Genomic DNA, 25134 nt, shown 5'->3' with positions numbered 1-25134 from the left:
GGTCCTATCCTGTGATATTATGGGATGGAAATCCTGTGTGGTTTGGTCCTATCCTGTGATATTATGGGATGGAAATCCTGTGTGGTTTGGTCCTGTCCTGTGATATTATGGGATGGAATCCTGTGTGGTTTGGTCCTGTCCTGTGATATTATGGGATGGAAATCCTGTGTGGTTTGGTCCTATCCTGTGATATTATGGGATGGAAATCCTGTGTGGTTTGGTCCTATCCTGTGATATTATGGGATGGAAATCCTGTGTGGTTTGGTCCTGTCCTGTGATATTATGGGATGGAAATCCTGTGTGGTTTGGTCCTGTCCTGTGATATTATGGGATGGAATCCTGTGTGGTTTGGTCCTGTCCTGTGATATTATGGGATGGAAATCCTGTGTGGTTTGGTCCTATCCTGTGATATTATGGGATGGAAATCCTGTGTGGTTTGGTCCTATCCTGTGATATTATGGGATGGAATCCTGTGTGGTTTGGTCCTATCCTGTGATATTATGGGATGGAATCCTGTGTGGTTTGGTCCTGTCCTGTGATATTATGGGATGGAATCCTGTGTGGTTTGGTCCTGTCCTGTGATATTATGGGATGGAATCCTGTGTGGTTTGGTCCTATCCTGTGATATTATGGGATGGAATCCTGTGTGGTTTGGTCCTGTCCTGTGATATTATGGGATGGAAATCCTGTGTGGTTTGGTCCTATTCCGTGATATTATGGGATGGAATCCTGTGTGGTTTGGTCCTATCCCGTGATATTATGGGATGGAATCCTGTGTGGTTTGGTCCTGTCCTGTGATATTATGGGATGGAAATCCTGTGTGGTTTGGTCCTGTCCTGTGATATTATGGGATGGAATCCTGTGTGGTTTGGTCCTGTCCTGTGATATTATGGGATGGAATCCTGTGTGGTTTGGTCCTGTCCCGTGATATTATGGGATGGAATCCTGTGTGGTTTGGTCCTGTCCTGTGATATTATGGGATGGAATCCTGTGTGGTTTGGTCCTGTCCTGTGATATTATGGGATGGAATCCTGTGTGGTTTGGTCCTGTCCTGTGATATTATGGGATGGAATCCTGTGTGGTTTGGTCCTGTCCTGTGATATTATGGGATGGAATCCTGTGTGGTTTGGTCCTGTCCCGTGATATTATGGGATGGAATCCTGTGTGGTTTGGTCCTGTGATATTATGGGATGGAAATCCTGTGTGGTTTGGTCCTATCCTGTGATATTATGGGATGGAATCCTGTGTGGTTTGGTCCTGTCCCGTGATATTATGGGATGGAAATCCTGTGTGGTTTGGTCCTGTCCTGTGATATTATGGGATGGAAATCCTGTGTGGTTTGGTCCTGTCCTGTGATATTATGGGATGGAAATCCTGTGTGGTTTGGTCCTGTCCTGTGATATTATGGGATGGAATCCTGTGTGGTTTGGTCCTGTCCTGTGATATTATGGGATGGAAATCCTGTGTGGTTTGGTCCTGTCCTGTGATATTATGGGATGGAAATCCTGTGTGGTTTGGTCCTGTCCTGTGATATTATGGTATGGAATCCTGTGTGGTTTGGTCCTGTCCTGTGATATTATGGGATGGAAATCCTGTGTGGTTTGGTCCTGTCCTGTGATATTATGGGATGGAAATCCTGTGTGGTTTGGTCCTGTCCTGTGATATTATGGGATGGAATCCTGTGTGGTTTGGTCCTGTCCTGTGATATTATGGGATGGAATCCTGTGTGGTTTGGTCCTGTCCTGTGATATTATGGGATGGAATCCTGTGTGGTTTGGTCCTGTCCTGTGATATTATGGGATGGAATCCTGTGTGGTTTGGTCCTATTCCGTGATATTATGGGATGGAATCCTGTGTGGTTTGGTCCTGTGATATTATGGGATGGAAATCCTGTGTGGTTTGGTCCTGTCCTGTGATATTATGGGATGGAAATCCTGTGTGGTTTGGTCCTGTCCTGTGATATTATGGGATGGAATCCTGTGTGGTTTGGTCCTGTCCCATGATATTAAGGGATGGAAATCCTGTGTGGTTTGGTCCTATCCCGTGATATTATGGGATGGAATCCTGTGTGGTTTGGTCCTGTCCTGTGATATTATGGGATGGAATCCTGTGTGGTTTGGTCCTGTCCCATGATATTAAGGGATGGAAATCCTGTGTGGTTTGGTCCTATCCCATGATATTATGGGATGGAAATCCTGTGTGGTTTGGTCCTGTCCCGTGATATTATGGGATGGAATCCTGTGTGGTTTGGTCCTGTCCCGTGATATTATGGGATGGAATCCTGTGTGGTTTGGTCCTGTCCTGTGATATTATGGGATGGAAATCCTGTGGGGTTTGGTCCTGTCCTGTGATATTATGGGATGGAATCCTGTGTGGTTTGGTCCTGTCCTGTGATATTATGGGATGGAATCCTGTGTGGTTTGGTCCTGTCCTGTGATATTATGGGATGGAATCCTGTGTGGTTTGGTCCTGTCCCATGATATTATGGGATGGAAATCCTGTGTGGTTTGGTCCTGTCCTGTGATATTATGGGATGGAATCCTGTGTGGTTTGGTCCTGTCCTGTGATATTATGGGATGGAATCCTGTGTGGTTTGGTCCTGTCCCATGATATTATGGGATGGAAATCCTGTGTGGTTTGGTCCTGTCCTGTGATATTATGGGATGGAATCCTGTGTGGTTTGGTCCTGTCCCGTGATATTATGGGATGGAATCCTGTGTGGTTTGGTCCTGTCCCGTGATATTATGGGATGGAATCCTGTGTGGTTTGGTCCTGTCCCGTGATATTATGGGATGGAAATCCTGTGTGGTTTGGTCCTGTCCCGTGATATTATGGGATGGAAATCCTGTGTGGTTTGGTCCTGTCCCGTGATATTATGGGATGGAAATCCTGTGTGGTTTGGTCCTGTCCCGTGATATTATGGGATGGAAATCCTGTGTGGTTTGGTCCTGTCCCATGATATTATGGGATGGAAATCCTGTGTGGTTTGGTCCTGTCCCATGATATTATGGGATGGAATCCTGTGTGGTTTGGTCCTGTCCTGTGATATTATGGGATGGAATCCTGTGTGGTTTGGTCCTGTCCTGTGATATTATGGGATGGAATCCTGTGTGGTTTGGTCCTATCCCATGATATTATGGGATGGAATCCTGTGTGGTTTGGTCCTGTCCCGTGATATTATGGGATGGAATCCTGTGTGGTTTGGTCCTGTCCCGTGATATTATGGGATGGAAATCCTGTGTGGTTTGGTCCTGTCCTGTGATATTATGGGATGGAATCCTGTGTGGTTTGGTCCTGTCCTGTGATATTATGGGATGGAAATCCTGTGTGGTTTGGTCCTGTCCTGTGATATTATGGGATGGAAATCCTGTGTGGTTTGGTCCTGTCCTGTGATATTATGGGATGGAATCCTGTGTGGTTTGGTCCTGTCCCATGATATTAAGGGATGGAAATCCTGTGTGGTTTGGTCCTATCCCATGATATTATGGGATGGAAATCCTGTGGGGTTTGGTCCTGTCCCGTGATATTATGGGATGGAAATCCTGTGTGGTTTGGTCCTGTCCCGGGATATTATGGGATGGAAGTCCTGTGTGGTTTGGTCCTGTCCTGTGATATTATGGGATGGAAATCCTGTGTGGTTTGGTCCTGTCCTGTGATATTATGGGATGGAAATCCTGTGTGGTTTGGTCCTGTCCTGTGATATTATGGGATGGAATCCTGTGTGGTTTGGTCCTGTCCTGTGATATTATGGGATGGAAGTCCTGTGTGGTTTGGTCCTGTCCCGTGATATTATGGGATGGAATCCTGTGTGGTTTGGTCCTGTCCTGTGATATTATGGGATGGAATCCTGTGTGGTTTGGTCCTGTCCCATGATATTATGGGATGAAATCCTGTGTGGTTTGGTCCTGTCCCGTGATATTATGGGATGGAATCCTGTGTGGTTTGGTCCTGTCCTGTGATATTATGGGATGAAATCCTGTGTGGTTTGGTCCTGTCCCATGATATTATGGGATGAAATCCTGTGTGGTTTGGTCCTGTCCCGTGATATTATGGGATGGAATCCTGTGTGGTTTGGTCCTGTCCTGTGATATTATGGGATGAAATCCTGTGTGGTTTGGTCCTGTCCCGTGATATTATGGGATGGAATCCTGTGTGGTTTGGTCCTGTCCTGTGATATTATGGGATGAAATCCTGTGTGGTTTGGTCCTGTCCCATGATATTATGGGATGAAATCCTGTGTGGTTTGGTCCTGTCCTGTGATATTATGGGATGGAAGTCCTGTGTGGTTTGGTCCTGTCCCGTGATATTATGGGATGGAATCCTGTGTGGTTTGGTCCTGTCCTGTGATATTATGGGATGGAATCCTGTGTGGTTTGGTCCTGTCCCGTGATATTATGGGATGGAAATCCTGTGTGGTTTGGTCCTGTCCTGTGATATTATGGGATGGAATCCTGTGTGGTTTGGTCCTGTCCTGTGATATTATGGGATGGAATCCTGTGTGGTTTGGTCCTGTCCTGTGATATTATGGGATGGAATCCTGTGTGGTTAGCAACATAGAAACATAGAAAAATAGGAGCAGGAGTAGGCCATTCGGCCCTTCGAGCCTGCTCCGCCATTCAATATGATCATGGCTGATCCTCTATCTCAATACCATATTCCTGCTCTCTCCACATACCCCTTGATGCCGTTTGTGTCTAGAAACCTATCTATCTCCTTCTTAAATATATTCAGTGACTTGGCCTCCACAACCTTCTGTGGTAGAGAATTCCACAGGTTCACCGCCCTCCGAGTGAAGAAATTTCTCCTCATCTCAGTCCTAAATGTCCTACCCCGTATCCTGAGACTGTGACCCCTCATCCTAGACCCCCCAGCCAGAGGAAACACCCTCCCTACATCCAGTCTGTCTAGCCCGGTCAGAATTTTATACGTTTCAATGAGATCCCCTCTCATTCTTCTAAACTCTAGTGACTACAGGCCTAGTCGACCCAGTCCCTCCTCATACGACAGTCCTGCCATCCCAGGAATCAGTCTGGTTTGGTCTTAATCCCGTGATATTATGGGATGCAAGTCCTGTGTGGTTTGGCCTTCTTGTGTAAGATTTTGTTAATTTGCGTTTCCGGTGCAGATCTTCGTGCGGTTTGCACGCACACCAGGATTTTCTTTTTGATTTGCTCCTCAGGCTATACAAAGCTGGCAAGGCCGCACCTGATAACCCTCCCTGGTCACCTTACCCTGCGGAGGCAGTGGTGGGCATCTTCTCCAACAGGGCAATTGCTTGTACAAGTGGGTGGCTTGCTTCTGAGGGCATCGCGACTAATTCACGCAGTGTGGGACTGGAGTCACATGTAGGCCAGACTGGGTGGGATGATGGGTGGTGGGGGTATGGCCAGGTCCCTTCCCTAAAGGGCATTAGTGAACCAGTATAACAACAGAGAATGCTGGAAAAACTCAGCAGGTCAGGCAACATCCGTGGAGAGAAATTTGAGTTGACGTTTCGGGTTGAAACCCTTCTTCAAAACTGGAAAGAAAATAAAAAGATCGAAGGCAAAGCTGCGATCGGAGAAAAGAAGAAAAAGAGACAATAAAAGGTATTAGAAGCCAGATGAGATGGTAATGGGCCCGTGGAGACAAAAGGCAGCTGAGATTAGGTGTGAAGTGTACTGGCAGGATAAGGACAGCTGCCAGGTGAGAGAGAGAAACAAAAGGAAAGATGGTGGGGGGAAAGGAAGACCCAAAACAAAGGGGTGGAAAAAATTAAAAGGAAAAAAGTAATAGGGGCCGAGGTTATGATCTGAAATTATTGAACTCGATATTGAGTCCGGAAGACTGCAAAGTGCCGAATCGGAAGATGATTTGCTGTTCCTCGAGTTTACGATTAGGCACTTTGCAGCCTTCCGGACTCAATATCGAGTTCAACAATTTCAGATCATAACCTCGGCCCCTATTACTTTTTTCCTTTTAATTTTTTCCACCCCTTTGTTTTGGGTCCTCCTTTCACCCCACCCCCCCCTTTCCTTTTGTTTCTCTCTCTCACTTGGCAGCTGTCCTTATCCTGCCAGTACACTTCACACCTAATCTCAGCTGTCTTTTGTCTCCACGGGCCCATTACCATCTCATCTGGCTTCTAATACCTTTTATTGTCTCTTTTACTTCTTTTGTTCGATCGCAGCTTTGCCTTCGATCTTTTTATTTTCTTTCCAGTTTTGAAGAAGGGTTTCAACCCGAAACGTCAACTCAAATTTCTCTCCGCGGGTGTTGCCTGACCTGCTGAGTTTTTCCAGCATTCTCTGTTGTTATTTTGGATTTCCAGCATCTGCAGTATTTTGCTATCGTATTAGTGAACCAGTTGTGTTTTTACAGCAACCTCGGATCGTTCACGGTCAAGTTTGTTTTTCTGATGCCGGCCCATAAGTGATCAGCTTGAATGAATTCAGTTTCACAACATGGCATTAGCGGGATTAGAACTCACAACCTCTGGGCTACAAGTCCAGTACCGTAACCACCACACACGATAAATCAGTGCGCCAGCAGAACTTTCCATCCAATAAAATTAATGGACCTGTAATCACTTCACTGCTTTAGTCACACCACAAAGTTATGGAGTAGTTGAGGATAGATTAGAGGAGATGTGTCTCTTCCTACGGGATACTGGATATTTAGAGCAGAAGACCACAAAAGGTTTGGACACACCTGAGAAGTTAACTTCTTTCCTCTTTACAGTGCCTGACTCACCTGTTGTGTATTTCCAGCATTTTTTGCAATTAAACCAAAAAGCAACAGTAGAATGTGCCTCATCTCATACCTTTCAAAAGAAGCTGGATTTGCATAGAATTACAGAGAATGAACAGCGCTGAAACAGGCCACTGTAGCCAGTCCTGCAGCAAGATGCATCTTGGGATGCTCTAACCTGCAGGGCTACGGACCAAGAGCTGGGAAGTGGGATTAGGCTGGATAGCTCTTTGTTGGCCGGCGCGGACACGATGGGCCGAAATGGCCTCCTTCCGTGCTGTAACTTTCTGTGATTCTATGATTCGAACAACGCACTTAACTTAAAGTAAACCGACATTAAAGGGTTAAGCGGCTGTACTGTACAGGCAGGTTTGTAAATTGACCAATCATAAGAAATTGACCAAGCTTCATATCCCAGCATGCCTCGAGGAACCAACGGGACTTTGAAACGAACTTTTGAAACAAGCTGTGAGCCGAACGGAATGCAGGAGGAAATTATTCACACAGTGACACAGACGCAATTGGTTGACTTTAGGAATATGCTAACCAAGGAAATAGCTGGAGTAAGCAGGCCACACAATGGCATGTGTTTGTTTAAATTTAACTGACTGTCCTGTCCACTGAAGCCCTGTGGGCAGGCTGTTAACAAGACAAGACTGTTAACAAATCAACACGACCGGTAATGACCATGGTTCCACTGAGCCTGGATCGGTTCCCTCATCTTTCGGAGATTTTAATATCAAAATTCCTGCTGGAGAAAAACCCATTGGCCAACCTCTCAGAATCCCCATCAAAACACCATTGTGTGGTAATGGACGATTCACTGACCCAGGATGGGGAGGTGATCAAATCAAGCACTCTATAGATTTACAGAAACAGATAAGATTAAGATGGTATAATTAAAGGGGGGGGGGGGGTTGTGTCAATCAATTGTCACGGGTTTGATCTTTGTATTATAAAACGTGTGCATTTAGGGACAAACTTCGGCAACTTGCAAGGGAACTGCGGACGGATTTGATCGCCCGTACACATTCATCCGAGTGATCGCCAGGGCGAGTGGTGTTTCAAATTAAAGAGAGATAAAGGGAACGGTGTATGTGAGCACTGTTTGAAGTTAAAGGCAACAGTGCATTGACGTTTGTATGTTATCCGTAGTAAAATAAACAGTTAAAAGAGTACGGAGTTGTACTGAGTTGTGAGCCTTGACCATTTTACCCCACCTGGATGGGTTCAGGTCAGATTCTGGAATTAGAGTATAAGAGGGAAGGTGCGAGTTCACCTGCCTACACCACTGTATAATGGAGAAGGTGTGAGTTCACCTGCCTACACCACTGCATAATGGGGAAGGTGTGGGTTCACCTGCCTACACCACTGTATAATGGGGAAGGTGAGAGTTCACCTGCCTACACCACTGTATAATGGGGAAGGTACGGGTTCACCTGCCTACACCACTGTATAATGGGGAAGGTGCGGGTTCACCTGCCTACACCACTGTATAATGGGGAAGGTGTGGGTTCACCTGCCTACACCACTGTATAATGGGGAAGGTGTGGATTCACCTGCCTACACCACTGTATAATGGGGAAGGTGCGGGTTCACCTGCCTACACCACTGTATAATGGGGAAGGTGTGGATTCACCTGCCTACACCACTGTATAATGGGGAAGGTGCGGGTTCACCTGCCTACACCACTGTATAATGGGGAAGGTGCGGGTTCACCTGTCTACGCCACTGTATAATGGGGAAGGTGTGGGTTCACCTGTCTACGCCACTGTATAATGGGGAAGGTGTGGGTTCACCTGTCTACACCACTGTATAATGGGGAAGGTGAGGGTTCACCTGCCTACACCACTGTATAATGGGGAAGGTGCCGGTTCAACTGCCTACACCACTGTATAATGGGGAAGGTGCCGGTTCAACTGCCTACACCACTGTATAATGGGGAAGGTGCGGGTTCACCTGTCTACGCCACTGTATAATGGGGAAGGTGTGGGTTCACCTGCCTACACCACTGTATAATGGGGAAGGTGTGGGTTCACCTGCCTACACCACTGTAGAAAGTGAAGGTGTGGGTTCACCTGTCTACACCACTGTATAATGGGGAAGGTGCGGGTTCACCTGCCTACACCACTGTATAATGGGGAAGGTGCGGGTTCACCTGCCTACACCACTGTATAATGGGGAAGGTGTGAGTTCACCTGCCTACACCACTGTATAATGGGGAAGGTGTGGGTTCACCTGTCTACACCACTGTATAATGGGGAAGGTGCGGGTTCACCTGCCTACACCACTGTATAAAGTGAAGGTGTGGGTTCACCTGCCTACACCACTGTATAATGGGGAAGGTGTGGGTTCACCTGCCTACACCACTGTATAATGGGGAAGGTGCGGGTTCACCTGCCTACACCACTGTATAATGGGGAAGGTGCGGGTTCACCTGCCTACACCACTGTATAATGGGGAAGGTGTGAGTTCACCTGCCTACACCACTGTATAAAGTGAAGGTGTGGGTTCACCTGCCTACACCACTGTATAATGGGGAAGGTGTGGGTTCACCTGCCTACACCACTGTATAATGGGGAAGGTGTGAGTTCACCTGCCTACACCACTGTACAATGGGGAAGGTGTGGGTTCACCTGCCTACACCACTGTATAATGGGGAAGGTGCGGGTTCACCTGCCTACACCACTGTATAATGGGGAAGGTGCGGGTTCACCTGCCTACACCACTGTATAATGGGGAAGGTGTGAGTTCACCTGCCTACACCACTGTATAATAGGGAAGGTGCGGGTTCACCTGCCTACACCACTGTATAATGGGGAAGGTGTGGGTTCACCTGCCTACACCAATGTATAATGGGGAAGGTGTGGGTTCACCTGCCTACACCACTGTATAATGGGGAAGGTGTGGGTTCACCTGCCTACACCACTGTATAATGGGGAAGGTGCGGGTTCACCTGCCTACACCACTGTATAAAGTGAAGGTGTGGGTTCACCTGCCTACACCACTGTATAATGGGGAAGGTGTGAGTTCACCTGCCTACACCACTGTATAAAGTGAAGGTGTGGGTTCACCTGCCTACACCACTGTACAATGGGGAAGGTGTGAGTTCACCTGCCTACACCACTGTATAATGGGGAAGGTGTGAGTTCACCTGCCTACACCACTGTATAATGGGGAAGGTGTGGGTTCACCTGCCTACACCACTGTATAATGGGGAAGGTGTGAGTTCACCTGCCTACACCACTGTATAATGGGGAAGGTGTGGGTTCACCTGCCTACACCACTGTATAAAGTGAAGGTGTGGGTTCACCTGCCTACACCACTGTATAATGGGGAAGGTGTGAGTTCACCTGCCTACACCACTGTATAATGGGGAAGGTGTGAGTTCACCTGCCTACACCACTGTATAATGGGGAAGGTGCGGGTTCACCTGCCTACACCACTGTATAATGGGGAAGGTGTGAGTTCACCTGCCTACACCACTGTATAATAGGGAAGGTGCGGGTTCACCTGCCTACACCACTGTATAATGGGGAAGGTGCGGGTTCACCTGCCTACACCACTGTATAATGGGGAAGGTGTGAGTTCACCTGCCTACACCACTGTATAATGGGGAAGGTGTGAGTTCACCTGCCTACACCACTGTATAATGGGGAAGGTGTGGGTTCACCTGCCTACACCACTGTATAATGGGGAAGGTGCGGGTTCACCTGCCTACACCACTGTATAATGGGGAAGGTGTGAGTTCACCTGCCTACACCACTGTATAATGGGGAAGGTGTGAGTTCACCTGCCTACACCACTGTACAATGGGGAAGGTGTGGGTTCACCTGCCTACACCACTGTATAATGGGGAAGGTGCGGGTTCACCTGCCTACACCACTGTATAATGGGGAAGGTGTGGGTTCACCTGCCTACACCACTGTATAATGGGGAAGGTGCGGGTTCACCTGCCTACACCACTGTATAATGGGGAAGGTGTGGGTTCACCTGTCTACACCACTGTATAAAGTGAAGGTGTGGGTTCACCTGCCTACACCACTGTATAATGGGGAAGGTGTGGGTTCACCTGCCTACACCACTGTATAATGGGGAAGGTGTGGGTTCACCTGCCTACACCGCTGTATAATGGGGAAGGTGTGGGTTCACCTGCCTACACCGCTGTATAATGGGGAAGGTGTGGGTTCACCTGCCTACACCACTGTATAATGGGGAAGGTGTGGGTTCACCTGCCTACACCACTGTATAATGGGGAAAGTGCGGGTTCACCTGCCTACACCACTGTATAATGGGGAAGGTGAGGGTTCACATGCCTACACCACTGTATAATGGGGATGGTGCAGGTTCACCTGTCTACAGCACTGTATAATGGGGAAGGTGTGGGTTCACCTGCCTACACCACTGTATAATGGGGAAAGTATGAATTTACCTGTCTACCCCACTGTATAATGGGGAAGGTGTGGGTTCAACTGCCTACAACATTGTATAATGGGGAAGGTGTGGGTTCACATGCCTACACCACTGTATAATGGGGATGGTGCAGGTTCACCTGTCTACACCACTGTATAATGGGGAAGGTGTGGGTTCACCTGCCTACACCACTGTATAATGGGGAAAGTGCGGGTTCACCTGCCGACACCACTGTATAATGGGGAAGGTGCGGGTTCACCTGCCTACACCACTGTATAATGGGGAAGGTGTGGGTTCACCTGTCAACACCACTGTATAATGGGGAAGGTGTGGGTTCAACTGCCTACACCACTGTATAATGGGGAAGGTGTGGTTTCACCTGCCTACACCACTGTGTAATGGGGAAGGTGCGGGTTCACCTGCCTACACCACTGTGTAATGGGGAAGGTGTGGGTTCACCTGCCTACACCACTGTATAATGGGGAAGGTGCGGGTTAACCTGCCTACACCAATGTATAATGGGGAAGGTGTGGGTTCACCTGCCTACACCACTGTATAATGGGGAAGGTGTGGGTTCACCTGCCTACACCACTGTATAATGGGGAAGGTGCGGGTTCACCTGTCTACACCACTGTATAATGGGGAACGTGTGGGTTCACCTGCCTACACCACTGTATAATGGGGAAGGTGTGGGTTCACCTGCCTACACCACTGTATAATGGGGAAGGTGTGCGTTCACCTGTCTACACCACTGTATAATGGGGAAGGTGTGGGTTCACCTGCATACACCACTGTATAATGGGGAAGGTGTGGGTTCACCTGCCTACACCACTGTATAATGGGGAAGGTGTGCGTTCACCTGTCTACACCACTGTATAATGGGGAAGGTGTGGGTTCACCTGCATACACCACTGTATAATGGGGAAGGTGTGGGTTCACCTGTCTACACCACTGTATAATGGGGAAGGTGTGGGTTCACCTGCATACACCACTGTATAATGGGGAAGGTGTGCGTTCACCTGTCTACACCACTGTATAATGGGGAAGGTGTGGGTTCACCTGCATACACCACTGTATAATGGGGAAGGTGTGGGTTCACCTGTCTACACCACTGTATAATGGGGAAGGTGTGCGTTCACCTGCCTACACCACTGTATAATGGGGAAGGTGCGGGTTCACCTGCCTACACCACTGTATAATGGGGAAGGTGCGGGTTCACCTGTCTACACCACTGTATAATGGGGAAGGTGCGGGTTCACCTGCATACACCACTGTATAATGGGGAAGGTGTGGGTTCACCTGTCTACACCACTGTATAATGGGGAAGGTGAAAGTTCACCTGCCTACACCACTGTATAATGGGGAAGGTGTGGGTTCACCTGTCTACACCACTGTATAATGGGGAAGGTGTGGGTTCACCTGCCTACACCACTGTATAATGGGGAAGGTGAAAGTTCACCTGCCTACACCACTGTATAATGGGGAAGGTGAGAGTTCACCTGCCTACACCACTGTATAATGGGGAAGGTGTGGGTTCACCTGCCTACACCACTGTATAATGGGGAAGGTGTGGGTTCACCTGCCTACACCACTGTATAATGGGGAAGGTGTGGGTTCACCTGCCTACACCACTGTATAAATGGGGAATGTGTGGGTTCACCTGTCTACACCACTGTATAATGGGGAAGGTGTGGGTTCACCTGCCTACACCACTGTATAATGGGGAATGTGTGGGTTTACCTGCCTACACCACTGTATAATGGGGAAGGTGGCGGTTCACCTGCCTACACCACTGTATAATGGGGAAGGTGCGGGTTCACCTGCCTACACCACTGTATAATGGGGAACGTTTGGGTTCACCTGCCTGCACCACTGTATAATGGGGAAGTTGAGAGTTCACCTGCCTACACCACTGTATAATGGGGAAGGTGAGGGTTCACCTGCCTACAACACTGTATAATGGGGAAGGTGAGGGTTCACCTGCCTACACCACTGTATAATGGGGAAGGTACGGGTTCACCTGCCTACACCACTTGGCCCAACTTGTCCATGCTCCACACGGGCCTCCTCCCGCCCTTCTTCATCTCACCCTATCAGCATATCCTTCTATTCCTTTCTCCCTCTTGTGCTTATCTAGCTTCCCCTTAAATGCAGGTTAAAGTTTCAGGTGAGACCCCTCAGAGAACCCAAACTGTTAACATTTCCATTTTCATTCACTTGTTGACTGTCCTGCTCTGCATTTTTAGCAACTTTCAGTTTCTATTTCAGGTTTTGTGTTTATTGTTGTCCTCTCCCATCTCTTCACTGTGTCTCCTGGCTCCAACGCATTGAAAGGTTGAGATAGGATCACAGTCTACTCTCAATCATCAGCAAAGTGATGGAAGGTGTCATCGACAGTGCTATCAAGCGGCACTTACTCCCCAATTACCTGCTCACTGATGCCCAGTTTGGGTTCCGCTAGGACCACTCGGCTCCCGACCTCATTACAGCCTTGGTCCAAACATGGACAAGGGAGTTGAATTCCAGAGTTGTGGTGAGAGTGACTGTGCTTGACATCAAGGCAGCATTTGACCGAGTGTGGCATCAAGGATCCCTAGTAAAATTGATGTCAATGGGAATCAGGGGGAAAACACTCCACTGGCTGGAGTCATACCTAGCACAAAGGAAGATGGTTGTTGTGGTTGGAGGTCAATCATCTCAGCCCCAGGGCATCGCTGCTGGAGATCCTCAGGGCAGTGTCCTAGGCCCAACCTTCTTCAATGACCTTCCCTCCATCATAAGGTCAGAAGTGAGGATGTTCGCTGATGACTGCACAGTGTTCAGTTCCATTCGCAACTCCTCAGATAATGAAGCAGTCCATGCCCGCATGCAGCAAGACCTGGACGACGTTCAGGCTTGGGCTGATAAGTCGCAGGTAACATTCGCGCCACACAAGTGCCAGGCAATGACTATCTCCAACAAGAGAGAATCTAACCACCGCCCCTTGACATTCAACAGCATTACCATCATCGAATCCCCAACCATCAACACCCTGGGGGTCACCATTGACCAGAAACTTAACTGGACCAGCCACATAAATACTGTGGCAACAAGAGTAGGTCAGAGGCTGGGTATTCTGCGGCGAGTGTCTCACCTCCTGACTCCCCAAAGCCTTTCCACCATCTACAAGGCACAAGTAAGAAGTGTGATGGAATACTCTCCACTTGCCTGGATGAGTGCAGCTCCAACAACACTCAAGAAGCTCAACACCATCCAGGACAGAGCAGCCCGCTTGAGTGGTACCCCATTCACCATCTTAAACATTCACTCCCTCCACCACCAGCGTACCGTGGCTGCAGTGTGTACCATCTACAAGATGCACTGCAGCAACTCGCCAAGGCTTCTTCGGCAGCACCTCCCAAACCCGTGACGTCTTCCACCTAGAAGGACAAGGGCAGCAGGTGCATGGGAACATCATCACCTCCAAGTTCCCCTCCAAGTCACAAGTCACGCACCATCTTGAGTTGGAAATATATCGCCGTTCCTTCATCGGCGCTGGGTCAAAACCCTGGAACTCCCTCCCTAACAGCACTGTGGGAGCACCTTCACCACACTGACTGCAGCGGTTCAAGAAGGCGGCTCACCGCCACCTTCTCGAGGGCAACTAGGGATGGGCAATAAATGCTGGCCTTGCCACTGACGGCCACCTCCTGGGACGAATTAAAAAAAGCATTCCACCCGAGCAATTTGTATCGTAGCAAAAATAGATCCAGAACTTTACCTACTCCCAAGGTTTAGTCCCTCCTCTCAGATGCTATATTGCAGGCTGTGCCACTGTGTTCTTCCTCTGAAAGAGTTGCCACGGCAACAATCCTCATTTAAGATTCATTGGTCTCTACACTGGGGAGACCAAATGCAGATTGGGTGATCGCTTGGCTGAACACCTCCATTCATTCCGTAAGCGTGACCCTCGGCTTGCGATCGCCTGTCACTTTAATTCTCCGCTCCACTCTCACTCGGACCTCTCTGTTCTCGGTCTCCTACACAGTTCTAATAAAGCTCGAGGAACAGTACCTCAACTTTCAATTAGGCACTTTCCAGCCTTCCGACTTCAACATCGAGTTCAACAGCTTCAGATCATAACCACTGATCACATTTTTTCAGACAGCAGCTGTTGGTAATGGTTCTGCTGTTTCCATTTACACCTCCTCTAGACACATCTTTTGTTTCTTTACTTCTCCCATTACCACCCCCATTTGCCTGCACCATCATTTAATCTCTCCTGCCTTCCACCCTATCACAGACCTTCCCCTTTGTTCTTTCCTCCCCTCCCTCCCACCTTTCCCTGCCTCTGTACTCGCTTAAAACTCTGTTATAGTTCTAACATTTTCCAGCTCTGATGAAAGGTCACCGACCTGAAACGTGAACTCTGTTTCTCTCCCCAACAGATGCTGCCTGACCTGCTGAGTGGTTGCCACCATTTTCTGTTTTTATTTCCGACTCCCAGCACCCCCGCAGTATTTCGCATTGGCTCATTTCAGATTCAGCAGCCATCTCAGCGATAAACCGATTTATCGCCTGGCTTTAAAAACTGTTCGGAAGATGGAGGCGGGGATGCTGATTCCCGAATTGTCCAGAGGTTTGAACGGAAAATTGAGAGGTGTGTCGCGAATTTCTGTGTGTCTGCCCGCACGATTGTTAACAAATGAAATGCTGATTCATTGTAGTCGCGTGAGTGGCCTACCTTGGACGGAGGTATTCCCGTTCTCTTTAATGCTTCGCAAACATCGTTCTTCGTCTCTCTTTATCTCGGATATTAATTCACACTCTGGATGCAGCTTTCCTGTTACCTAAATGAGGTGAGACGATTACACTCAGCACACAGATCATTTCCACTTCCCAAAACCAGACTGAGTTGCTATTGCACCATCATTTAATCTCTCCTGCCTTTCACCCTATCACAGACCTTCCCTTTTGTCCTATAAAGCGCGGGTTAGGCCACAACTGGAGTATTGCGTCCAGTTCTGGTCACCACCACTTTAGGAAGGATGTGAAGGCCCTTGAGAGGGTGCAGAGGAGATTTACCAGAATGGTTCCGGGGATGGGGGATCTTAGCTACAAGAAGTTCTTCGTTGGAGAAGCTGGAATTGTTTTCATTAGAGCAAAGGAGGTTGAGGGGTGATTTGATCGAGGTGTACTAGATTATGACGGAATAACAACAGAAAATGCTGGAAAAACTCAGCAGGTCAGGCAACATCCGTGGAGAGAGAAATAGAGTCAACGTTTCAGGTCGAAACCCTTCGTCAAGATTATGACGGGTTTGGATAGGCTAGACGGGGAAAGGCTGTTCCCACTAGTTGATGGTACAAGGACTAGGGGACACAGATTTAAGGTTTTGGGCAAGAGATACCGGGGGGATGTGAGGAAAAACATTTTTACGCAGCGAGTGGTGAGGACCTGGAACTCGCTGCCGACGGAAGTGGTGGAAGCGGAGACGCTCAATGTTTTCAAGGGGAGACTGGATAGGCACTTGAGGGAAATAAACTTGCAGGGCTACGGGGATAGAGCGGGGGGATGGGACTGACTGGACTGCTCTACAGAGAGCCGGCACGGACTCGATGGGCTGAATGGCCTCCTTCTGTGCCATTATGACTCTATGGCCTGTTCTTCACTGACAAGAGATACCTGAAGGAACCAGAATGAATGTAATGTTGCCTCCACCCGAGACACAAGGAACAGTGCAGCCAGCTCCTTCTGACACACAGTCGGCACATTATCGCTCACAAAGCACCGAGGCACAGAGAGGTCATCCGTTCCAAAGTCACACAAAGCAGAATTAGTCAGTCCCACACGGGACTGTGCGCATTTTGGCTGCCATATTTGCCAACGTCACAGCAGTGACTGCACTTCAAAAAGTACCTCATGGGTTGTAAAGGTCTTTGGGGTGTCCTGAGGTGGTGGAAGTGTGAGTTTGGTACTTCATTCTTTCTTGCAACTAAAGTGTCAAATGTTCAGATGGCTCCACAAGGGGGAGCTCGCAGCCTATGTGTCCAAGTTTGTGTCATAAGACAGCAGTGGTAACAGTCGTATTGAGCACTATACCCATTAAACATCTACAATGGCATGCTCTTTATCAACCGAGTACAGCATACGCTCAACAGTTATACTTAATCTGGCAGAATGAGGGTTTAGCTTCTAATTGGCCTATTTAGATTGTCCAGTGCAGTTCCCAGATATATAAAAATACTGGCAGCCTACTCCTGCTAGTCTCCCAGACCGAATACCCTGTCTCCTGCTGGTGTCCCAGACCGAATACCCTGTCTCCTGCTGGTGTCCCAGACCGAATACCCTGTCTCCTGCTGGTGTCCCAGACCGAATACCCTGTCTCCTGCTGGTGTCCCAGACCGAATACCCTGTCTCCTGCTGGTGTCCCAGACCGAATACCCTGTCTCCTGCTGGTGTCCCAGACCGAATACCCCTTCTCCTGCTGGTGTCCCAGACCGAATACCCTGTCTCCTGCTGGTGTCCCAGACCGAATACCCTGTCTCCTGCTGGTGTCCCAGACTGAATACCCTGTTTCCTGCTGGTGTCCCAGACCGAATACCCTGTCTCCTGCTGGTGTCCCAAACCAAAATACCCTGTCTCCTGCTGGTGTCCCAGACCGAATACCCTGCCTCCTGCTGGTCTCCCAGACCAAATACCCTGTTTCCTGCTGGTGTCCCAGACCGAATACCCCTTCTCCTGCTGGTGTCCCAGACCGAATACCCTGCCTCCTGCTGGTCTCCCAGACCGAATACCCTGCCTCCTGCTGGTCTCCCAGACCGAATAGCCTGTCTCCTGCTGGTGTCCCAGACCGAATACCCTGTCTCCTGCTGGTCTCCCAGACCGAATACCCTGTCTCCTGCTGGTGTCCCAGACCGAATACCCTGTCTCCTGCTGTTGTCCCAGACCGAATACCCCTTCTCCTGCTGGTGTCCCAGACCGAATACCCTGTCTCCTGCTGTTGTCCCAGACCGAATACCCTGCCTCCTGCTGGTCTCCCAGACCGAATACCCTGCCTCCTGCTGGTCTCCCAGACCGAATACCCTGTCTCCTGCTGGTGTCCCAGACCGAATACCCTGTCTCCTGCTGGTGTCCCAGACTGAATACCCTATCTCCTGCTGGTGTCCCAGACCGAATACCCTGTCTCCTGCTGGTCTCCCAGACTGAATACCCTGTCTCCTGCTGGTCTCCAAGACCGAATAGCCTGTCTCCTGCTGGTCTCCCAGACCGAATACCCTGTCTCCTGCTGGTGTCCCAGACCGAATACCCTGTCTCCTGCTGGTGTCCCAGACTGAATACCCTATCTCCTGCTGGTGTCCCAGACCGAATACCCTGTCTCCTGCTGTTGTCCCAGACCGAATACCCTGTCTCCTGCTGGTGTCCCAGACCGAATACCCTGTCTCCTGCTGGTGTCCCAGACCGAATACCCTGTCTCCTGCTGTTGTCCCAGACCGAATACCCTGTCTCCTGCTGGTGTCCCAGACTGAATACCCTATCTCCTGCTGGTGTCCCAGACCGAATACCCTGTCTCCTGCTGGTGTCCCAGACCGAATACCCTGTCTCCTGCTGTTGTCCCAGACCGAATACCCTGTCTCCTGCTGTTGTCCCAGACCGAATACCCTGCCTCCTGCTGGCCTCCCAGACCGAATACCCTGCCTCCTGCTGGTCTCCCAGACCGAATACCCTGTCTCCTGCTGGTGTCCCAGACCGAATACCCTGTCTCCTGCTGGTGTCCCAGACTGAATACCCTATCTCCTGCTGGTGTCCCAGACCGAATACCCTGTCTCCTGCTGGTCTCCCAGACTGAATACCCTGTCTCCTGCTGGTCTCCAAGACCGAATAGCCTGTCTCCTGCTGGTCTTCCAGACCAAATACCCTGTCTCCTGCTGGTCTCCCAGACCGACTACCCTGTCTCCTGCTGGTCTTCCAGACTGAATACCCTGTCTCCTGCTCGTCTCCCAGACCAAATACCCTGCCTCCTGCTGGTCTTCCAGACCGAATACCCTGTCGCCTGCTGGTCTTCCAGACCGAATACCCTGCCTCCTGCTGGTCTCCAAGACCGAATACCCTGCCTCCTGCTGGTCTTCCAGACCGAATACCCTGTCGCCTGCTGGTCTTCCAGACCGAATACCCTGTCGCCTGCTGGTCTTCCAGACCGAAAACCCTGTTTCCTGCTGGTGTCCCAGACCAAATACCTTGTCTCCTACTGGTGTCCCAGACCGAAAACCCTGTCTCCTGCTGGTGTCCCAGACCGAATACCTTGTCTCCTGCTGGTCTCCCAGACCGAACACCCTGTCTCCTGCTGGTGTCCCAGACCAAATACCCTGCCTCCTGCTGGTCTCCCAGACCAAAATACCCTGCCTCCTGCTGGTCTCCCAGACCCAAAACCCTGTCTCCTGCTGGTGTCCCAGACCGAATACCCTGTCACCTGCTGGTCTCCCAGACCGAATACCCTGTCTCCTGCTGGTCTTCCAGACCAAATACCCTGCCTCCTGCTGGTCTCCCAGACCAAAATACCCTGCCTCCTGCTGGTCTCCCAGACCCAAAACCCTGTCTCCTACTGGTCTTCCAGACCAAATACCCTGCCTCCTGCTGGTCTCCCAGACCAAAATACCCTGCCTCCTGCTGGTCTCCCAGACCCAAAACCCTGTCTCCTGCTGGTGTCCCAGACCGAATACCCTGTCTCCTGCTGGTCTCCCAGACCGAATACCCTGTCACCTGCTGGTCTCCCAGACCCAAAACCCTGTCTCCTGCTGGTGTCCCAGACCGAATACCCTGTCTCCTGCTGGTCTCCCAGACCGAATACCCTGTCTCCTGCTGGTCTCCCAGACCGAATACCCTGTCACCTGCTGGTCTCCCAGACCGAATACCCTGCCTCCTGCTGGTCTCCTGGACTTGCAGCCCTGACTCCTGCTATCGGCTGGGCCCAAAGCCGTGACTCCTACTGGATCTGAATCCCTGATAAAATATATTTTCTAATGGCATCAATAACCACTAACTGTGGACACACGATTAACCCAGAAAAAGTAACATGCGTGCAATATATTCATCCGAACTGAGTTTGTATTTGACATGTGATGGGGTATATTGATCCATTCAATGGTTTAAATTTATATTAAGGCAGTTATAGCTCAGTTGATATCACTCCTCACCTCTGAGTCAGAATGGTTGTGGGTTCAAGTTCCACTCTAGAGACTTGAATGCAAAAATCCAGGCTGACACTCCCAGTGTGGTACTGAGGGAATGCTGCACTGTCGGAGGTACCGTCCTTTGGATGGGATGTTAAACCGAGGCCTCCCGTCTGCTCTCTCAGGTGGACGTAAAAGATCCCACGACACTATTTCGAAGAAGAGCAGGGGCGTTCCCCGGTGTCCTGGCCAATACTTATCCCTCAGCCAACATCATTAAAATAAATCACCTGGTCATTATCACATTGCTGTTTGTGGGAGCTTGCTGTGCGCAAATTGGCTGCAGCGTTTCCTACATCACAACAGTGACCGCACTTCAAAAGTACTTCATTGGCTGTAAAGCGCTTCCTGAAATCATGAAAAGCACTGCATAAATGCAAATCTTTCTTTCTTTTGACATTTAATGTAGTGGATCAATCCATTCCATGGTTTAAATCTGACACCCCCAGATATTACGTATTGATCCGTTCCAAAGTTTAGTATCTCACATTATCACAATCTGGGCAAGGACAACGATCATTGATTCTGCTTCCACCACTGTTTCTGGTAGAATATTCCATATCCTAATAACTATCTGTGTAAAACAATCCTCTTAGCGTCTCCCTTCTCTCCTTTAGTACCTAGTTACTGACCAGTGGACTTTCAGATGAAGACCAGCAGGAGCCCCCTTGGAGGGTCATGACCTCAGAATGTCCCAAAGCATTTTGCAGCCAATGAAGTACTTTTTTGAAGTGTAGTCGCTGTTGTAATGTAGGGAAACGTGGCAGCCAATTTGGCGCACAGCAAGCTCCCACAAACAGCAATCTGATAATGACCAGATCATCTGTTTCAAATGATGTTGGGTCAAGGGATAAATATTGTCCAGGACACCGGGAGAGAACTCCCCCCTGCTCTTCTTCGAAATAGTGCCGTGGGATCTTTTACGTCCCCCTGAGAGAGCAGAGGGTCACTGACCCTCCTGCCAGTGGAAACAGTTTCTCCTTATTTACCCTATCAAAACCCCTCTTGGTTTTGAACACCTCTATCAAACCTCTCCTTAACCTTTATCTGCTCTAAGGAGAACAATGGCAGCTTCTCCAGTCTCTCCACGTAACCAAAGTCCCTCATCCTCTTCCTTCTTTACAAGTCTCTCCAGTCCTTGCTCCCATCTAGACCGTAAGTTCTAGAATTTCCCAGCCCCCTCCCCAAAACCTTATTTCACTCTCTACCTCTGTCTCTCTCCCATTTTAAAATGCTGCTTAAAACCTACCTCTTTGACCAAGCTTGTCCGAATATTTCCGGCATGTGGCTCGGTGTCAATTTTTTTATCTGATTACACTCCTGGGCAGCGCCTTGGGACAGTTTTACTATGCTATATAAAGGCGCTATATAAATGCAAGTTGTTGTTGTTGTTGTCGGAAGTGGGGTCATCGGAATCCCGTAACCACCCCACCACCCCCCGAAAATAAACTCGACGCGGTGAGGTTAAAATATTTCCATAACCCGCTGCCCATCTCCGCAACAAATACCGATCCAGCTCCCCTCCGTATCACCCGAAGCCATCTTCTATTCTGGTAGCAAAATACTGCGGATGCTGGAAATCTGAAATAACAACAGAAAAATCTGGAAACACTCAGCAGGCCAGGGCAACATCGACGGAGAGAGAAACAGAGTTAATGTTTCGGGTCGAAACCTTTCTTCAGAACTGAGGGGAAAAAAAAGCAGGAAATGAAACAGATGAGAAAGCAAGTTGGAGGCTGGGAAATGGGGGAGGGGATGAAAGAACAAAAAGGGAAGGTCTGTGAGAAGTAAAGAGACATTAAGAGATATTCACGGCGAGACAAGATGGTAATAGGACAGATTAAGAAACAAACAATGGCTCGAGATGAAGTGTGAAATGCGCTGGCGGAATGAGAGACAGCTGCCATGTGGGAGAGAGAAAAGGGAAAAGGCACAAACCAAAGGTGTGGATAAAAAATATATAAATGTAATAGGGGCCGAGGTTATGGTCTGAAATTGTTGAACTCAATATTCAGTCCAGAAGGCTGTAAAGTGCCTAATCGGAAGATGAGGTGCTGTTCCTCGAGTTTACGCTGAGCTTCCATGGAACAATGCAAGAGGCCGAGGACGGTGAGGTCCGAGTGGGAATGGAGCAGTGAATTAAAATGACAGGCGACCGGAAGCTCGGGGTCACCCTTACGGACTGAATGGAGGTGTTCCGCAAAGCGGTCACCCAATCTGCGTTTGGTCTCCCCAATGTAGAGGAGACCACATCGTGAGCAGTGAATACTGTATACTAGATTGCAGAAAGTACAATTAAATTGCTGTTTCACCTGGATGGGGTGTTTGGGGTCCTGGACAGTGGGAAGGGGGGAGGTATAAGGGCAGGTGTTGCATCTCCTGCGCTTGCACGGGAAGGTGCCGGGCGAAGGGGAAGGGGTGCTGGGGGTGATAGAGGAGTGGACTAGGGTGTCTCGGAGGGAGTGGTCCCTACGGAATGCTGAAAGGGGAGGTGGGGGGAAGATGCGTTTGGTGGTGGGATCACGTTGGAGGTGGCAGAAATGGTGGAGGATGATGTGTTGAATGTGGAGGCTGGTGGGGTGAAAGGTGAGGACAAGGGGAACCTTATCGTGGTTCTGGGAGGGAGGGGCAGTGGTGAGGACAGAAGTGTGGGGGATAGAACGGATGCGGTCGAGGGCAGTGTCAACCACGGTAGAGGGGAATCCTCGGTTGAGGAAAAAGGAAGACATGTCGGAAGCACCGGTGTGGAAGGTGGCATCGTCAGAGCAGATGAGGCGGAGACGGAGAAACTGGGAGAAAGGAATAGAGTCCTTACATTTTCTATTCTGCCTGTCCACTGTCTCAAGGCAAAAAATACAAAACATTTTTCTTCCTCATCTCTCATTGTGCTCGAGGCTTGTGGATCCTGCAGTCCTTTGCTCGCCAAAGTCAAGCAGTTTTATCTTTGCGCCTTTTATTACTTTGAATGCTTGGATCTCGCCTCTCAGTTTGTTTCTAAAGGAATGTTACGTCCCTTCGGTTTTTCACCACAGTTCCGTTCCCTGGGTTTTAAGTACTGATTGACAGGTCATACAACAAAGACAGACAGACAAAACGAATCCATCAATCCAATAAACTCTAATCAATGTTTATACTGTGCTTTTACTAAGCCAGTGATTTTGCTTTTAACCAGTCTGCCCTGATATCGCCAGAACACAACAGAACCCTCTAACAACGTGCAATATTAAAAGGTAAGAAGTTCTGGTGCAACTTCTCTTCGAATCTCCCAGTCTCTCAACCCTCCTTAGCTGCGCTTTGAGGAGGGAGGTGGTGGGGTGGAGGGGGTTGGGGGGTGAGGAAAGCCAATGCCTTGTCATTGGGCAAGAGTACTCACAGTTGCCGCAAGAAAGACAGTGCACCAGGCACAGCCCCAGCAGCTGAGCGTCTTCATGTCAGGAGCAAGCTGAACGTCAACCTGCCCCGTTCGCTGAGGTCCATGTCAGTGCCAACCCCTCCCAGCCCATCCCACCCCTCCCTCCCCCGAGCCGCGAGTGCGGGATTCCAAAGCGCAACCTGTCGCAATCTCAGATAATAAAGGGAACAATAAAAAGTGGTGAAGCCAGCAAAGTGTGGCCTTAACCTTTGGTCGGTGGCAGGCGATGAGTTAACAGAAAGGCATGTCAATGGGGAGGGAAAATCTTTGGAAACGGGCAATCAAGGCTTGGCATAGTTATAAACCGCAGTATTTTGCAATGATCATTTACTTATGATATTGTCGAAGCACTACCACCTCTGAGGGTTAATCTTCTGTTTCCCTTCCTTGTTATGTATTTTTCTCCATCTTCCCACCCGGCTCCCCCCCGCCCCCGCTCCCCCCCCCACCCCCCGCCGCCCCAAAACCCCACCCATCTGGACTTTGACTGAGGGAACAGTCTGATCACTGGAGATATAGAAACATAGAAGATAGGAGCAGGAGTAGGCCATTCGGCCCCTCGAGCCTGCTCTGCCATTCAATGCGATCATGGCTGATCATCCAAATTCAGTACCCTGTCCCTGCCTTCTCCCCATATCCCTTGATCCCCTTAGCCTTAAGGAATATATCTCACTCCTTCTTGAATATATTTAATGAATTGGCCTCAACTGCCTTCTGTGGTAGAGAATTCCACAGGTTCACCATTCTCTGGGTGAAGAAATTCCTCCTCATCTCAGTCCTAAATGACTTACCCCTTATCCTTAGACTGTGACCCCTAGTTCTGGACTCCCCGGCCATCGGCAACATCCTTCCTGCATCTAGTCTGTCCAGCCCTGTCAGAATTTTATAAGTTTCAATGAGATCCCCTCTCATTCTTCTAAACTCCAGCGAGTATAAGCCCAATCGACCCAATCTCTCTTCATACGTCATTCCTGCCATCCCAGGTATCAGTCTGGTGAATCTTCGCTGCACTCCCCCCATGGCAAGAACATCCTTCCTCAGATAAGGTCAGATTATATCTCTGCAGCCATGACCCAAAGCAGGTCCCTGGCCAGTCACTCGGACTGGTGGCTCAGTGGGTAGCGCTCTCGCCGCAGCGTCAAGAAGGTCTTGCACTCCCTCTACTTGCCATAGAGGGAGTGCAACGAAGGTTCACGAGATTGATTCCTGGGATGGCGGGACTGTCGTATGAGAAGAGATTGAGTAAACTAGGCCTGTATTCCCTTGAATTCAGAAGAATGAGAGGGGATCTCATTGAAGCATACAAAATGATTACAGGGCTTGATAGGGTGGATGCTAGGAGAATGTTTCCCTTGGCTGGGGAGTCTAGAA

At 49.3% G+C, this 25134-nt stretch overlaps 1 protein-coding gene across 1 annotated transcript in view; it reads right to left on the bottom strand.

The window, feature by feature from the left end:
- The window catches only part of ghrhrl (growth hormone releasing hormone receptor, like), a 98637-nt gene extending 74800 nt beyond the window's left edge, over positions 1-23837 (bottom strand). The window contains exons 1-2 of the mRNA XM_085987414.1: positions 23725-23837; positions 15866-15971 (exon numbers count right to left, since the gene is read on the bottom strand). Coding sequence (XP_085843540.1) covers positions 15866-15971; positions 23725-23781 — 163 coding nt within the window. The 5' untranslated portion in view covers positions 23782-23837. The remainder of the gene's footprint in view (positions 1-15865; positions 15972-23724) is intronic.
- Positions 23838-25134: the final 1297 nt, after the last annotated feature.

Source organism: Somniosus microcephalus, chromosome 5, assembly GCF_052327205.1.
Source record: "Somniosus microcephalus isolate GS21.2 chromosome 5, FLI_Smic_1.0, whole genome shotgun sequence".
In the NCBI taxonomy this organism is placed as follows: Eukaryota; Metazoa; Chordata; class Chondrichthyes; order Squaliformes; family Somniosidae; genus Somniosus; species Somniosus microcephalus.
The sequence above is the reverse complement of the archived record's forward strand: the minus strand, read 5'-3'. Positions and strand labels throughout refer to the sequence as shown.